Raw genomic sequence first — 17,674 nt, 5'->3', positions numbered from 1 at the left:
CTTCTGGAAGAGTTCTTAACTTTCCCAGGTAAAAGATTTTGCCATAATCAGCTGAATTCCTACTATGTATTTCTGCAGCCCACAGCAATGTAAGTAACCCCTCACCCACATTCCTTTAAGTAACTCCTATAAAACTCATTGGCTCACCAAGTTGGACCTTGGTGATATTCATGCCACTGTCTGCTGTGAAATCCCTATCAGGAGTGAGTAAACATGTGTATCTCCTCATGAAGAGTTTTGTCATACAACAAGTTGCAGGCATTTGTTTTAGAACCATTCAGAAATCAATGGAAATTCTGCCCTAGTTCCAAGCCAAAACTCATTGATTTTTTTTTTTTAGTGAAACTCAAATCAGCAAATCAAACAGCAATTTTTGAAAATGTATTTTTACTGAAGTGTGTATTTATGTGTGGGAGCCAGGGAGGGTAGAGGGAGGGAGGGAGAGGTAGAAATGTGCGCCATGTTCTGTGTATGGAGGTCAGAGAGCAATTTGGTGGAATCAGTTCTCTCCTACTTTTACATGGGTTCTGGGTATTGAACTCAGGCCATCAGGTTTGAGGCAAGCATCTTTATTCATTGAGGTATCTTGCTGACCCCTGACCCCAACCAGTAATTTTTAAATCAAACATTCTGACACAGCAAACCTAAAATATACTAATTTTATACTTATGTATGCTGAAGAAGGATTGTAGGAAAATGTTAAACTTTTTTGTTTTCTGTAATTAAACTGTTGTTTTCAGGGGAGCAGAAACCTTTTTTGTAGGTAAACACATTTAAGCATCTCAGGTCCGAGCTGAGCTGTTTTGGGTAGTGTCTGCTGCCATTGTGTGATGTGACAGCCTGCCCAGTGCACAGGAACTGTGTGTTCACATCCAAGGCTACAGTGGAGCCGTGTGTTGCAATATGGTTGAACACTGACAGGACAGCCTCGATTAATTATGTACTTGATTTTGAATTAATTTTGGTTGTCATATGTTCAGAAAACTTTTTTTTTTTTAATGATTCCCACATTCAGCTCCATGTCCTGTGTGGCTTTAAGGGTTTTTAGCTTTGATCAAGAGCATTGCTTTCACTGTGTTCTCTGAATGCCAGCAGTCACATAGGGTGTCCCAGGACACGAGTGGAGACAGAGACAAAGCAACTCAAGTCCTTTTCTCAGTACCACTGTGAACAAGCATGTCCCTACCTTGCTTCTAGGAACAAGAATGCACAGCCTCAACTGTCAACAAGCATCCCCCTCAAATGAGCAAGTGTGTCAGTGGGGACATCAAAAATCGTGACTTGGTTAAGCATCACTTGCTGTGGGATGTTCTGTATATTAAATGTGTTGCTCTGATTGGTTAATAAATAAAGCACTGATTGGCCAGTAACCAGGCAGGAAGTATAGGTGGGACAAGGAGAGAGGAGAATTCTGGGAAGTGGAAGGCTGAGTCAGAGAGACGCTGCCAGCCACCTCCATGACAAGCAACATGTAAAAGATACCGGTAAGCCACAAGCCATGTGGCAACTTATAGATGAATAAAAGTGGGTTAATTTAAGATATAAGAACTAGATAACAAGAAGCCTGCCACGGCCATACAGTTTATAAGCAATATAATTCTCTGTGTGTTTTCTCGGTTGGGTCTGAGCGGCTGTGGGACTGGCGGGTGAGAGAGATTTGTTCTGACCATGGGCCAGGCAGGACTGGAAAACTCTAGCTACAATCACTGGCTTCAATCATTTGTTTTTTAAAAGAAATTTTTTATTCATTTTTCATACCAACCACAGATATTCCTCTTCCCTCCTCCTGCCCACCCCGCCAGCCTTTTCCCTCAACTCATTCCCCATTCCCTCCTCTGACAAGGTAAAGCCTCCCATGGGGAGTCAGCAGAGCCTAGTATATTCAGTTGAGGCAAGTCAAGCCCCTCTCCCTGCATCAAAGCTGTGCAAGGTGTCCTACCATAGGCAGTGGGCTCCAGAAAGCCAGCTCATGCACCAGGGATGGATCCTGATCCTACTGCCAAGAGGCCCCCTAAGCACATCAAGGTACACAACTGTCTTGCTTAGGCAGAGCTCCTAGTCGAGTCCAATGGGGGCTCCACAGCTGTTGATCTAAAGTTCATGAGTTCCCATTAGCTTGGTTTGGTTGTCTCTGTAGGTTTCCCAATCATGATCTTGATGCCCCTCGTTCATAGAATCCCTCTTCTCTTTCTTCAACTGGACTCCTAGAGCTTGGCTTGGTGCTTGGCTCTGGTTCTCTGCATCTGCTTCCATCAGTTACTGGATAAAGGCTCTATGATGACAGGATATTCACCAATCTGATTACCGGGGTAAGCCAGTTCAGGCACCCTCTCCACTATTGCTAGTAGTCTAATCTGGGGTCATTCTTGTGGATTCCTGAGAACTTCCCTAACACCTAGTTTCTCCCTATCCCCATAATGTCTCCCTCTATCATGGTATCTCTTTCATTGCTCTCCCACTCTATTACTGTTAAATAAATACTTCAAAATAAAAATGTAGAGACAAAAAATTCCCTCCCTCAAAAGCATAAACACTCATCCTTTAACAGTTAGACTCTTGAGGACTGATCCCAGTGACTTGTGACATCTTATGATTAGCTCAAATGTCTAGTGTTAAGAAAGACAGCTGATACCATAAAATTTACTATTTAACAAGATAGTCAGATGCCCAGATATGGACCACATACAAACGTCTTGGAAGATAGGACCAAATACTTTCTTCTAACTGTTAGAAAAGAACTCCACTCTCTCTCATGGAATAGTCTCTCTCTGAGACTACCTACTGCATCTCTCTCTTGTAGCATATTTTCTTTGTTAAATCTTTGTGTGTGTGTGTGTGTGTGTGTGTGTGTGTGTGTTCTAGATTGGTAAATAGTTTTACCCTTGATCCTTTGGCTTGCTACTATGGTTCCCAAAATGATACTCTCTACTCCATTCCAGCTAAATTAATGAATTTACTCCTTGGAAGAAAGAAGACACATTCTCACATTTTACCTTCCAAGTCAATCCTGTTTCGCCTTCTCTTGTACAAGTCAAACAGAAGCACTGAAAATGGAATGAGAACAAGCAGAGGAGGACCAACCAGTCTACTTATCAACACAGTACGTCGAAGGTGGAAGCTTGGAATATCTGTAAATAGAAATTGTTGTGAGTCTTAGCTATCAGAAGACAGGGCCAAGATTCTGTGCAGGGTTGTCCATATTCATGGCCACTGTCAAAATGAGATGCCTTCAGAGAGTGCCAAAGTTTTTCAACTTACAATATGAATCAGAGTCAACCAGGGCTCCTCAAAATACCTGGGAATGCTTAGTGTTTTATAGAAGGCTTTGGTGTTTTCACCCAGTAGGCTACCTGAGTGAACATACACCCAGGGCTAGTGTCAGCACAGAGGAGGCACATACATGTAAAGATTAGTCAAAGGGTAAGCCTTGAAGCTCTTCAGAGTGATCTCTGAGGCTTTCCAGAAGAGATGGAGGGAGCTGGTTACCTGTGCAGAGTTGCTGGGCAGTGACAGAGTTGGAGCTGTTGCTGACAGGGTTCTGGGCTGTACATGTGTAAGTCAAGTTTTGATCCTTGGGGGACTCGAAGATTTGAAGGACATTGCTTTTCTCTCCCGAGGGACTCCAACTGTATGTCACATTCTTTTCTTCTTTCTCCACAGAGCATGTCAGTGTGACATTACAAAAATTGTTTGCAGATGTTTTTAAACTCTGTGTAATGTTTGGTTTTCCAAGCCGAGCTATGAGGAGAGAACATACAAGCCTATAGTGAGCTAAAACCAGCATCTACAACCTCCTGAGAATCAATTGTTAACTTTTCAGGAATTTGTATGATAGATACTAAACACAGTATTAAAAATTAAGTTATGATAACAAATAAATTATACTAAAGTTATTTTAAAATTATTTTTGATATGTGCTGGCAGTGAGTTGTACAAATTGCATCCATGATCTGTAATGACATACGAGTAAGCATATCCTTTTAACCCTATAGATCTTAAATTCAGTGATAGAAGATAGTTTTGTAAATGTTTTTCCTATATTTATTTATTTTTTTGTTATTCCCATTAAGCATTTCACAAGAACTGTTTTCTTTGCTTTTTGATATTATAATTATATCATTTTGCTCTTCCCTTTCTTCCCTCCAAACCTTTCCATATAACCTCTCCTTTTCCAAATTCATGGCCTATTTTTTCATTATTTGTTGTTACATGCATATATGTACACACCCATATACACATATCTATTTTTTCCCAATTACCCCATTTATTTATTTATTTATTTGTTTATTTATTTATTTATTTATGACACAGGGTTTCTCTGTATAGCTTTGGAGCCTTTCCTGGAACTCACTCTGTAGCCCAGGCTGGCCTTGAACTCACAGAGATCCACCTGCCTCTGCCTCCCAAGTGCTGGGATTAAATAGATTCTTTTCTCATATGATGTATCCTGAGACAGAAAGGGAAGGGAGGTGGAGAGGAACTGGTAGGAGTAGAAGGAGGGGAAACTAGTCATGGCAGAAGTTCTTAAACCACAGAAATTTGGAAATGTAACTTTGGGCTTGAATTATCCTTTTCGTCATTGATGCTCTATACTTGAGAAAGCAATAGAGGAAAGATACTAAAACAGATGAAACTTAAAAGCATATCGTGTTTGTAGCCATTACATCATGAATATAAAGCAAAATGCTATACTGATCCAGTATCTGTAAAACATTTTATTTTGGCCCCAGCAATGAAGCTGCTTGTATTTAGACATGCCGATGAGTGCCTCTAATCTTTGCATTTGGGAGTGTGAAGCAGAAAGATTATGAATTTGAGGCTAGCCTGGGATACCTACTAAACCATTCAAAAACCAAAAAAGACTGAACCTGAAAATTATTAGCTTTGAAGGTGTGGTGGTTTGGATGAAAATGGCTCATATGTTTGAATGCTTAGTCACCAGGGAATGAAACTATTTGAAACAATTAGAAGGGTTAGGAGATATGCCTTGTTGGAGTAGGTGTGGCCTTGTTGAAATAGATGTGGCCTTGTTGAAGGAATTGTGTCACTGGGGGTGGGCTTTGAGATTTCAAAAAGCCCACACCAGGCCCAGCCTTTCTCTCTGCCTCTGGGCCTGTGGGTCAGGATGTAGCTCTCAGCACCTGCTCCAGCCCCACACATGCTGCCATGCTCCCTACCATGATGATAATGGACTAGACCTCTGAACTGTAAGCTGTAGCATGAATCTTAAAAGTTCTTATTAATAAAATCAAACCTGAGCCAGGTATTGGGGTGAACACTGGAAGGTCAAAGAGAGAACAAGCCACAGCTAACTTCACCTGGCCAACTTCTCAGCTGGTCTTGTTTCCTTAGCCTGGAAGCTTCTGTGTCCTCATCCTAATGGCTCTCAGCTGAACTGCTGCTCAAAAGCCTGAAAGCTTAGCCAGCCAAATGCTTAACCAGCCAAATGCCTTTAGTTTCTGGTCCTCACACCTTATATACCTTCCTGCTTTCTACCATCACTCCCTGGGATTAAAAGCTGGCTTTCTGGGATTAAAGGTGTGAGTCACCATGCTTGGCTGTATCCTTGAACACATGGATTTGTGCCTCGGGAATGCTAGGATTAAAGGCGTGTGCTACCACAGGCTATCCTTTATGTTTAATATTGTGGCTACTCTGTCTCTGACCCCAGATAAGTTTATTATCATGCACAATATTTGGGGGAACACAATACCACAGTAAGCAAAGCCCAAATTTAATGCTGTCTTTTACAGGAGTTGGCTTGGTCATGGTCTCTTCACAGCAATAGAACAGCAGGCCCCGAATATTCAAGCATAGCTGAAGCCCTTCCCCCCCAAAAAATCCAAATTTACATATTTTCAGAGAGACCGCGCACGTGTGTGTGTGTGTGTGTGTGTGTGTGTGTGTGTGGTGGGTATTGGTGCAGACATACATAATAGTGAAAACTACAATCTCAACAGGAACAGAGATGTTATCTGCATAAAGCCATTGACCAGAGAAAGCCACAGTCAGGACTGACAGATCTCTACCCTCCAAGCTGAGACGAGGGAATCTTGGGATGGTGCACTTAACTACCTTGATTGTAGTATCCAGTGCTACATACGTGACTAAGTTCTATAGGACTACAAGGGATTCCATTCATAAATAAGCGCAGATACAGGTGGAGCCTTCTAAGTAAGCTTTGCAAACTGCACTAACATCAACTTCCTGTTTTTGACCTTGCACACTGAACTGCAGTCCTGTAAGTATTAGCTCTTACAGGAGGAGAGTGTTCAACCAGCACTTGCACATTTCATCTCCTTGGAATCAGGGAGACAGTGGAGAGATGTCACCCCAGAGGGTCTGCTATAGCACTGGGGATCAGACTGGTGGGTTGTTGGATCTAGAGGAACAGAAGAGGTGAAATGGAGGGCACACAGCACCTCCTTTTGTGGTTCTTTGAACTTTCCTATGCATTCTGCAATTATTTTGAAACAAAAAGCTTTGTAAAGACCACTTTTCAGATGGTATCTTACTAGATTGTCATAATAACTCTTGCGAATTCAATAGTATGATTGTTGGCATTTAATAAGACAGGAAAATGAAGATCCAAAAACAAATTCTGCTAGAAAAATAATAAAGCTAAAGTCTGAGCTGGCCAGCACTAAAGTTAGACCTTTAGAGGTGCTGATATGCTTATACAGTTATGAGTATGAAAGAGTTATGAAACCATTCTCAGAAATATGGGTGTGCTTTAGGTCAGAAATCTCCAAAGCAAAAGTAAAGTCTGCCCTCTGTTCTCCCATGACTTACGGTAGATATGGAGGTGGTAGTACTTCGTGGTGGTGGTGGGGGTGTTCTCTTCATTTATGTCTGCTCTGTAAGCTCCCGCATCCTCCTTCCTCAGGTTTCTAATGACTAGGTCATAGTTCTGAGCTATGACATCTAGTCGTCCTTCATAAACGGCCCGGGTCACAGTAACTTCAGGTGGTCCTCCTTGGAGTCCAGGTTTTACAAAAGCAACGGATGAATCACAAGTCCAGGCAATGTTCCTAACTTTCTGTGGCTCTTGAATGTTTAAGGGGAAAGTAACCGACTCCCCAAGAATCCCATACACCACGAACGAATCTGCTCCTCTTCCTGCTGCTTCAGACCCTGAGGATATAAATAGAAAACCATGACCATCAGACTGTTGAAACACTTGTGTTCCTTCTTTCTTGGATGTCACTGAAGAACTTCCTCAGATACTGTTCATCCTGTGTCTTGAGGATTTCTTCTTTCATTCTAGGTTTGTGTGTGTGTGTGTGTGTGTGTGTGTGTGTGTGTGTGTGTGTGTGTGTGTGTAGGCCTAGCTGTCCTGGAACTCCCTCTGTAGACCAGGCTGCTAACAGGTCTGCCTGCCTCTGCCTCTGGAGTGCTCAGTTTAAAGGCATATAACACCAGTGCCTGGCTTATTCTAGGTATGTTTAATGTGCTATGACAACCAAAATTTAGCAAATTTGTTGGAAACAAAACTGTCCCTGAATAAATACATGTGTTCCTTCTTGAGTAAATGAATGAAGAAATGAACTTAGCCTACTTTGTAAGTTCCTTCAAGACAGTCTATACAACACAAGAGTGAATTCCAATACCTAACCCATTCCATAAGTAGCTAAACATCCACTGTGTGTCAAATAATCTATAGGTTGGGAAGATAGAAGTGAACAAAAAAGATACCCCCCAAACCATCAACTTGGGGAATAATGTTGCCAGAACCTGGGAGAACTCTTTGCCTTTACTCTTCCAAGGATAAAAGGAAAAATGTAACGTGTTTTTTTGAAGACCACAGTAAAAAACAAAAAAGGCAGTGACCTACATATTCTAGGAACTTATCTCCAACTCTTCCATTACAGTGCAGAAGGATCAGAAAAGGGATGCATTTGGTATCTTGGACCTAATGAAGGTTTCTGGTCTTTTTTCCTTGAATGCCTTCTAGCCTTTAGAACTTATGTATCTAGGTAATCATGTTTTAATACAGCAGATCTCTTACTGGTATTTCTTTAACGATCAGTAGTGTTTGAGATTGGCATGGATGATACATGAGGTATGTAATAATGGATATGACATGGGAACTGAGCAGCCAGAAATGATGTTAATCATGAACAACTAGCTGAGCTGTTTTGATGTGAACTGGTTATGTGTAAGCCCCAATGGCCAAGCCATGATTTCCACATAAGCGGGTTCTGGTTAACCCTAAAGTTGGCATAGGGCTTGCTATACAAGGGTCTGTTGAGAATGCAAATCACTAAAATGAAAGGATTTCTTAACCTGATGATGCTCTCACTGATGGCCACCTTTGCCCTTGAGCTCAGTAGCTACTGCAGGATCCCAGGACAGCTAACATGAATCTCTTTCCGTTTGGTCAGTGGAAGGTTTTCCATCAGAGGAATATACTGGTGACTCAGTTGAAATGGGCAAGCCAAGACAATATGTTTTAGGGTACAACAGCAAGGAAGGATGGGACAGGAGGAAAGTAGGGACACTTACCTACCAACATTTATTATGTACTACTCACTCATCCATGCTATGTTAGGACCACAGGGATAATAGGAAACCATTACAGCCCCGAGGAGCCCATGGAATACAAAAGCAAACATGATGATTGCCAAAGGGAAAGGATGACAGGAAGAAAATGTACAGAGGACATAAAGTTAGGCTAATGCTGTCTGTGGCAGTCACACTTTGCAGAAATCCCCAACACCAACTGTCACCAGATCAATTATCTTACTGGACTGATAGGTTTTACAGAGGGCGCTTGGAATACCTTAGCTTCTGTCTCAGGTATAGATGCCAGAGGCTAGGCTCAAAGGATCCTGAACTGGTTTTCTCCTGCTGTGTGACTTCCAAATGCTTAATGCATTTCAAACAGAGGGTCCCAAATTTTCATTTGGCCCTGGGTCCTGCAAATGCCATAGCCAAGCCCTGTCTCAGATCTCCTACATGTCTCAAGGCTTTTTTGAATTGATGTCCTATGGCTTAACTGTCATTTGACTCTTTGGGTTTAAGTTAGGTATGAGATGAATCAGATACATGATATCTAATTCTGGCTACATTCTGTCACTGCCTTCTGAAACATGGAGGCCATCTGCTAAGGCTGAGAACTTCTTGGTATTGGAACAGTCGTGCAACCACAAGTGGTTGAATGTGGTGTTTGTGTTAAGCTATGCTCCACTCCCCACAGCAAAGTCATTCAGGAAATGATGCCAGGCTCTCAAAGAGCAATGGAGCAGGGAGGGTGATGTGTAGGTGACACTGTAGGGGAAATACTGCAGCGTTTTGCACTGCTGATGTTGTTGCAAGACCTCGAGCTCTTGGAGAACAAAACCAAAGAGTTTGAATAGGTGTGAACTGACTTTTCTGCTGCCTTTAAAGGCACACAACTGCTCCAAGAGAGGTAGCTTTGGGACTGCAGCAAGTAACTGAAAAACATATGAGACAGGCTACAGACTGGGCATCTGCTTCCAAATGGGGCAAACTCAATACAGTTACAAAACCTTTCTCAGTCTATCATAGCTGTAACATTGGCCCCATCTACTCAGTGTTGTAGAATAGTATTTTAAGATGTGTTACTTTGTTTATGCTGTGAAATATTTGTTTAATGGTGCAAAGATGTGTGGCATTCTTTTATGTTGCATTTGTTTAACTCTGTGAAGCTGTGTTACTTTGCCTGTCTGGAACACTTGATGGTCTCATAAAGAGCTGAATGGCCAATAGTGACGCAGGAGAAAGGACAGGCAGGGCTGTCAGACAGGGAGAATAAATAGGAGAAATCTGGGAGAAAAAAAAGAAGAAAGAGCAAGAGAACAAGGAGAGGAGGATGCCAGGGGCCAGCCACCCGGCCACCCAGCTATTCAACCACCCAGCCATCCAGTCAGCCATGGAGTAAGAGTGAAAGTAAGATATACAGAAGTAAGAAAACGAAAAAGTCCAGAGGCAAAAGGTAGATGAGATAATTTGAGTTAAGCCAAGCTAAGGCTGGGCATTTACAATTAAGAATAAGCCTCCATGTGTGACTTATTTGGGAGCTGGGTGGCAGGCCACCCAAAGGAGCAAAAACAACCAACAACAACTCAGTGGGCAGCAAACAGTGCAATGTGAGCAGAGGTGCTTTGTTAACTGTCCAGGTGAAACTAATGTGAATTATTCCTGGTGTTGATCACGAGCAAGTGGTACATACATTTTCAAGATTGCATGGCCCTTCCCTGTGAGGGCTCAGTGATGCTGAAGTCATATTGGATCTCCCTTAAACAGATTTATGGTAGAGTTCAAGTAAAGCTCAGCTGGATGCTTTTAATTGCTCTACTTGGCAGATCTCAATCTGCTCTTAAAACACTTCAGTTTTCAAAGAAAGGAATTGTCTGCCAATCAACTCCAATATTTATTTTTCTACATGCCACAGAGACTCGAATAGTATAATATCACTGGAGGGAATCTCAGCAAAATCCAATTTTGGAGAGAACTTGTGGCACAAAAATGTCTTGAAAGGGGGCTGAGATTTGCATGTCCTGTGTAAGGCCCCACGTTTGAGCCTCAGGGGAATTAATACCAAGTTGGGGTAATAAGACACACACACACACACACACACACACACACACACACACACACACACACACACACAAAACTTTCCTTTGCTTCATTTCCATATGAAGTGGGAAATGTCAGGCAAATGAATGACATTCATCAATGGCAATTTCAGTCAAAACTCAAAAAGACAAAGGGTACTTTGAACTGTGGCTGTTAAAAAAAAACTTATTGGAAAGATATAGGGAAAGAAAGGTGTCTCAGGTATTTGGGTTCTGAATTCACGCTCACAAGTTTTGATGTCAATTGAGTCCAGATTTTCATGATAGGGAAGGTGGGGGGAGGGGAAGAACACTAGAAACATAAATTATGTTTGGATTTGGGACACTCTTAAATTTGAGTTTATCTAATAGGTAGAGGGATCTATTAAAGTTTTTAAGGATTAAGATTAAGATAATATGTTGGGGTAATTAAAAATACTAATGATGTACAGAAAGAAAAAGAAGCTTTGGTAATAGAGGAAATAGATATGCTGTAAATAAACTAGAGAGAACTTTAAGAGGCTAATGTAGCCATCAGGGCATGAACCAAGGGAGTTATAATAGGAAAGGAAAGGAAGGGCTAAGTTTGAGAGATAGTGCAAGGGAGGGAAATGAAGAAATAGGCACCTAATAAAATTCACTTGTTCTGCTATTTATTTTTAGTTTCTGCTTTCTGTCAGTGAAAACCTAATATTAGAAAACAGATACACAGGAAAGATGTCAAAAGAAAAAGACAAGGCTAGTGTTAGAAATGTTAAATTTGAGGTGATATTGGACCACCTAAGTAAGCAGTTGGAAGGAACGATGATAGGAGAAAGTATGGTCTAGTGGTATTGTTGGATGGAAGAGAGTGGCAACAGAAGCTGCTTGTTGTGGGATATTTGTATACTGTATAAAGATATATTGCTGTAATTGGTGTAATAAAGAGTTGAACATCCAATAGTCAGGCAGGAGGTATAGGTGGGATTTCTGGGTAAAGAAAGGTAGAGGAGGAGGAATCTAGGTGTGAAGGAGATGCCAAGAGACATAGAGAGGAAACAGGAAGTGGAAGATGAAAGAGGGGTAACACCACATGATAGAATATAGATTAATATGTGGTGATATATTGTGTACCCTAATAAAATTTGCCTGAAGTTCAGAGAACAGAACAAGCTACTAGATTAAACATGGAGTCCAGACAATGGTGGCACATACCTTTAATCCTAGCTCTCAGGAGGCAGAGATCCTTCTGGATCTCTGTGAGTTCAAAGCCACCCTGGACTACATGAGAATGAGTCAGTCTAGGAGAGAAACAGTCAGGCAGTGATGGCACAAACCTTTAATTCCAGTACTAGGGAGTCACATGTCTTTAATCCCAGCATTAGGAAAGTTGAGATAGGAAATTATATGGCTGAATGGAGAAGGTATATAAGGCTTGAGGATACAGGAATTAGAGGCTATTCAGCTGAGGCTTTTCAGGCTGAGGAGTCCTAGAGGTAAGACGTGGCGGTTGCTGGTTCCTTTGTCTCTGATCTTTCAGTATTTACCCCAATATCTGGCTCCAGGTTTTTCATTAAAAGATCTTTAGAAATTCCAACAACATTAACATAAATGGGTTAAGTTAAGTTATAAGAGCTAGTTGGGAGCAAGCCTAAGCTATAGGCTGAGCTTTCATAATTAATAAGAAGTCTCTGTGTCATTATTTGGGAGTTGGTTGGTGGGACAGAAAAAGACTTATTACACCTGCTAGCTATTTTCCATAGTGACAGAATCTTTGATGGTTAAAAGGGTAGATAACCACCAGAATAGCCTATATTATCCTGTTTTCTGCTAGTCAAGTGTCGTCATGCCACTAAGTTCTGGCCAACTGAATATAAAATATAAGTAAAGATACTATATACGCCTCAAATGTCTTTTATAAGAGGGAACATGTTCTCTCCATCTCTTTTTCTTTATGCTTTATTTTGTCATGGTAGTTGGGCCCCTGAGAAATGTTAGGAATCATAATGAGAAAACCAAGCATTGAGGTTGGTGATATAGAAAGATAAAAATCAGAAACTGGAGTTGAGCCTGTGAGAAGTGTCCACAGTTATAGAAGAATTATCAAAACAACAACAAAACAAACAAGCAGGCCAAATGGCAAGAGCGTCATGAACAGGAGCCTACTGTAGTCTCAAGAGGGGATTGTCTGTGATATAATGATTCAGAGTGTTCACAGGCTGAAAACAGCTTTTAAATTTATGTGTTTGAAGGTGTGGTCATTTGAAAGAAAATGGGCCCCAAAGAGAGTGGCACTATTAGGAGGTCTGGCCTTGTTGGAGGAAGTGTGTCACTGTGGTGGTGGGCCTTGAGGGTTCCTATGCTCAAAATACCACCCAGTGAGTCACTCCACTTCCTATTGCCTGCAAGATGTAGCACTCTCAGCTGGAGTCTGCCTGCATGCCTCCATGCTCCCCATCATGATGATAATAGACTAACCTCTAAAACTATAAGTGAGCCACTCCAATTTAATGCTTTCTTTATATGAGTTGCCATGGCCATGGTGTTTCTTCACAGCAATAAAAACTCTAACAAGACAGAAGTGTATTGATGATCTTTGAGATTGGAAAGCATGTGAGACAATCCAATGGGAAGCCATATTATTCTTCTTGGGGAGGTGGAAGGAACAGGGGTTGGAGCCAGCTGGGTCTGTGTTCATTTGATGAGCTCTTTATTTAAGTTGACTACAATATGGACTGCAATAAAGTCTGTTTCATAGAACTGTTATCATAGCACACAGAAGGTGCTTAAAACGGTAAACACTTAGTGTAGAAGAACAAATTGAAAGATAATCATTCTTTATGGTTTCACCCCTTCAGTCATGTAGAAGGTGAGACCAGCTGCTAAGAATAAGGAGACCAGGGTCAAACTTGTTAGGGAGTCTGACAATGGGTACATGTTTTGAATTTAGATATATTTGAACCAATTAATGTAATTTTGAAAAAAAATTATTGAAATCCAATGATCCTCAATTTTTCATTTCTAGATGTGGATAACTATTTAATAAAGTATGATGAAATAACACTTTGCACAATGTGTGGGTGGTACATATAAATGGTAGTTTCAATTATTTCGATGGGAAAACTTTGAGACTTGGTCTTACAAGCCAATAAGAGATTGATGAACCAGGCCAAATGGTTTCAGAAACCCTGGGATCCAAGTGAAGAAGTGTAAAGACTACAGCTGCAACATCAGTTGACCAGATTCATCTTCAAACTCCCATATAGTAGACCACAAAGGGAAGAGGGAGAGGCAGACCACAGAGAAGAAACAAGGACTAGAAACGGCTACCACTGAGGCAGGTTTGACTGATGTCTGTTCAGATTCCATTGTGAGAGAACCTCTAACATGCATCAGAGGAGGACAGATTTATTTTGGCTCCAAGTTTATAGTTTTTAGTTACTTGCCTCCATTGTTACAAGCTGAGGCAAGATGGAATATCACAGCAAGAATTATGTGGCAGAGGCTGGCTTTTCTTCTCATGGTACCCAGTAGCCAGAGAAAGAACAGAGGAGTCTGGAAACAAGGTCTCCCTTTTTAGGGCATAACTTCCAGTAATCAACGTTCCCTAATTAGACCCCATCTCCTAGTTTCTATCACTTTGTAACACTGTCATCAGATTTAGAATATATCAAAGGATTAACCCATGGGTGAAGTTAGAACCCTTGTAATATGATCACTTCCCAAAGCCCAGCAGATTAAAACTAAGGCTTTAACATATGAGATTTGGGAGCTGGGGCGGGGCAGATATTGCATATTCAAACTACAACAAGTGGTAAAAGTTTGTTTGCAATGACCCTTTAGGTAGCTCTGAGGAAGAGAGAATCTGGAGCAGAGATCATGGGATGACACCAGCATGGTCAGAGCACTGTGCACAGACCCTCTGTAAAAGGCAGCCTTCCTCTTTCTTTAGGCTGGAGTACTTCTCCTGTCGTGACAGATCATTTCATGGATTAGACAGTGATCTGCGGTTCATTGGATGATATATTCCGTGTCTGTGGGTGGACTTTACAAATGCACATTTCATGAATAAGTAGCTGTCAAAAGCTGCTGCTGGAAGTAGACGACAGAGATGGTGAGAAAAGACATTTGAAAAAGAATAAACAGACAAAAGAGTTTGAGAACTTGATGGGCTGGACTGTCTCCTTGTGGATGTCTTAAGTCCTATGAGGAACTTACACCATGTCTGGTGGGCTTGTGAAACCACTTAGCTGCCTTTCACACACTTCACCGTTGTCTGGTTCCTGCCAGATCAGATCTCAGTCACTCACCTCCGTCCTTTCTCTCCCCCAACAGCCATATAGGCCAGGAGCACTTCATCTCCGAGCATGTGTATGCTCTGTTCTCTTCTCTTAGCTGACTCTCCAGCACTCCTTCATCTTATGTAGGTCTTGACTCTAACATCCTCCCATCAGAAGGAGCTTTCCTGACCGTCACTACTCTAACAGCACTGGAACCTGGAACAATGGAGTCTAAAAATGAGGCAGACTAACGTCTCATGCAATAGCTAAGTTTATTTAGAGCCTCAGATAATTTTTATTCCGAGCTTTAAGCAAGGCCATCATGTAAGCAAGGCTCACATAAGTTCAGGCTACATATCATTACTACAGTCAATGCAATGGGTCATTAGAAGCAAACCCACTCCCATTTGCTACACCTAGGAGGGGCACAAGAGCACATTCCAAGGACAATCCTGTGCTTTGGAGGACTGACATCACAAGACTCTTGTGCTGTTTTCTTGGCCTTTTCTCACAAGCACTCATGATTCTCCTCACACAGCGTCATCCATGGACTGTGTCCTAACACCTGACCACCAGTGCTCAAGCAGCCCACTCCTTGTGTTTTGTTTTCGTGCCAGACAACACTACTGAAGTCTCAAATATGTATATTAATTTATCACCATCCCTCCTTCCCTGAACACAGCCTCGTTTAATGCAGAGTCTTTGTTTCCATCACTAATATTTCTCCTATAACCAGTGGATGGTTTTTAAGTATTTCTTGTGGGGAGGACGGAGAATAAACATGAATACCTTTTCTTGCTATAGGTACAATCACCCTCTCATTTATCAATAGAAATATGAGATAAAACAAGATGGAAAATCTGACAGCAAAACTGAAAACTCTTCACTGGTCTCTCGGTCTTGGTCAGAGTTTAAACAGATTAATAAGAAGGGTCAGTCAGCCAATTGTAGCTTCCTTCTACTGGAATATCTGCTGTGTTTGAAAGGAAAATCCACATAGAAAACTATAGAATGGGGACCCACAAGTTAGCAAGAGTGCCGCAAACTGCAGATTAAGAAACATATTCCATGCCAGGCTCTATTGCTGGTTACACCCAGTCCCTCGTGATCCATGAGGAAAGAGAGAGATGACACTTATGGGTTCCAAAGACTTCAATAAATCACTACATAAAACAGTCACTGATCAACCAGGGCTTCAGGACAGGGCCTCGGGAGCCTTGTTTCTCCCGCCAGCCCCAAACAAGGGCAGAAGCCGGTTTGTAAGCACAAAAATCACAAACATTTGCTGCCAAGTTACAGATACAATTTTCACAATCAGAAGTCAAAGATTAGGGACTTTCCTCGTGTGTTCCATCACTGTTAATTGACACAAAATGGGGGCTTTTCATTCCAACCAATCAGATTCATGTGTCCTTTCTGTTGTTAGGAATAGCCATAATGTTTTTAGAGAACTAAGGGACATAGCAGACTATTTGTCATCTAAGGAGGAGATTGGTCAGCCATTGGAAAGTTCTCAGCTCCCTTAGGGCTTGGGAACCTGAACTTTATTTTACCCTAAAGGTAAAATGGAGTCTGAAAATGGCAGTTCTTAGGCCAAGGTGCCTTTGTCTGCTCCCTTCATTGCTGACTAGCTAGACACCCAAGAATGTACTGAACAGCTAAGCTGGTAAATGAAACCAAGCAGAGCTGTCATTTTTAGGTACTTTGAGGACTAGATGATGTGACAGATCTCTCCAGTTTGTGTACTAATGGGGAGGAATTCAGAGACCCTCAGAAGGTCTTGCCTTGAGGACCTTCCTTGGCCTGCTCCTTTGTAAGTCACTGTTGACCTACTGTTTAAGAACATGACTTCCTGGATGTGACTACCAGTGTTATGTGATACTAGCCATCAGTCCTAGGAAAACTTAGCAACTCCTTCATGCCTCAGTTTCCTCAGGTTTACTATGGCACTAGGAATAACACTGACCTCATAAAAGTGTCAGGAGATGCTTTGCTGATGCCCATGGGAGGCCTACCTCTTTCTGAGTGAATACAGAGGAGGGGTGGGTTGAAGGGGTGGTGGTGAAGGGGAGGTAGGGGGAAGGAGTGGGAGGAGAAGAGAAAGGGGAAGCTGTGGTTGGGATGTAAAATAAATAAATTAATTAATAAAGAAGGGTCATGAGAACTAAACAAGCTGGTATCTGTGGGCTGGCATATCCTGACCACTGCATTGCTTATTAAATGTGAAACAAATGAGAGGCTGGAGGGATGACTCAGTCTGTCAAGCAACTGCTTAGTAAGCATGAGGCCCTGAGTTCAGATCTCCAGCACCATGGGGGAGTGGAGCGGGGAAGAGACGGGCAGATCCCTGGAAGCTCATTGGCCAGCCAACCTAGCTGAATCAGTGAACTCCAGGTTCAACTAGAGAACCTGTCTTAAAAAGTAAGGTGGAAAGGAATCAAGAGAGATATTGTGTGTTGATCTTTGACCTCCTCATGCAGGTACACATATGTACTTGTGTCCATGGGCATATATACTCGTACACACACACACACACACACACACACACACACACACACACACACACCACACTCATAAATATTCACCAAACAAATAATCATTGTTGAAGGGACTAAAATAATACTTTAGGTTGGTGACATTGGGGTGGGGTGGGAGGTTATATTAGAGAGGAAGTAGGGACAGTTGAATATTGCTTAACACTCATTGCCACCCGTTGTTTCTTTGTGGCTCTTTAAGTAAGCATTTCTTGTTCTTGTTTGGGGGTGGGGTGGGGCAGTAGCTAAACTATCTTTTTTTCTTTGTTCTCCATTCCAGGGTTAACAGTGTGACTAGCTC

The 17,674-nt window shown here is 41.8% G+C and overlaps 1 protein-coding gene across 2 annotated transcripts in view; it reads right to left on the bottom strand.

Moving 5' to 3' along the window:
- Nucleotides 1-1,769: 1,769 nt before the first annotated feature.
- Nucleotides 1,770-17,674, bottom strand: part of Cd84 (CD84 molecule) — a 34,221-nt gene continuing 18,316 nt past the window's right edge. Inside the window, exons 3-6 of one of the 2 annotated variants that reach the window (XM_042258622.2) lie at nt 6,793-7,134; nt 3,487-3,738; nt 2,987-3,128; nt 1,770-2,272 (exon numbers count right to left, since the gene is read on the bottom strand). In XM_042258622.2, the coding sequence (XP_042114556.1) occupies nt 2,257-2,272; nt 2,987-3,128; nt 3,487-3,738; nt 6,793-7,134 (752 nt within the window). In that variant the 3' untranslated portion in view covers nt 1,770-2,256. The remainder of the gene's footprint in view (nt 2,273-2,986; nt 3,129-3,486; nt 3,739-6,792; nt 7,135-17,674) is intronic. The other variant, XM_016008878.3, reaches the window with a different exon arrangement.

This window comes from Peromyscus maniculatus, chromosome 11, assembly GCF_049852395.1.
Source record: "Peromyscus maniculatus bairdii isolate BWxNUB_F1_BW_parent chromosome 11, HU_Pman_BW_mat_3.1, whole genome shotgun sequence".
NCBI classification, from domain to species: Eukaryota; Metazoa; Chordata; class Mammalia; order Rodentia; family Cricetidae; genus Peromyscus; species Peromyscus maniculatus.
This window is presented reverse-complemented; position numbering and strand designations above follow the sequence as displayed.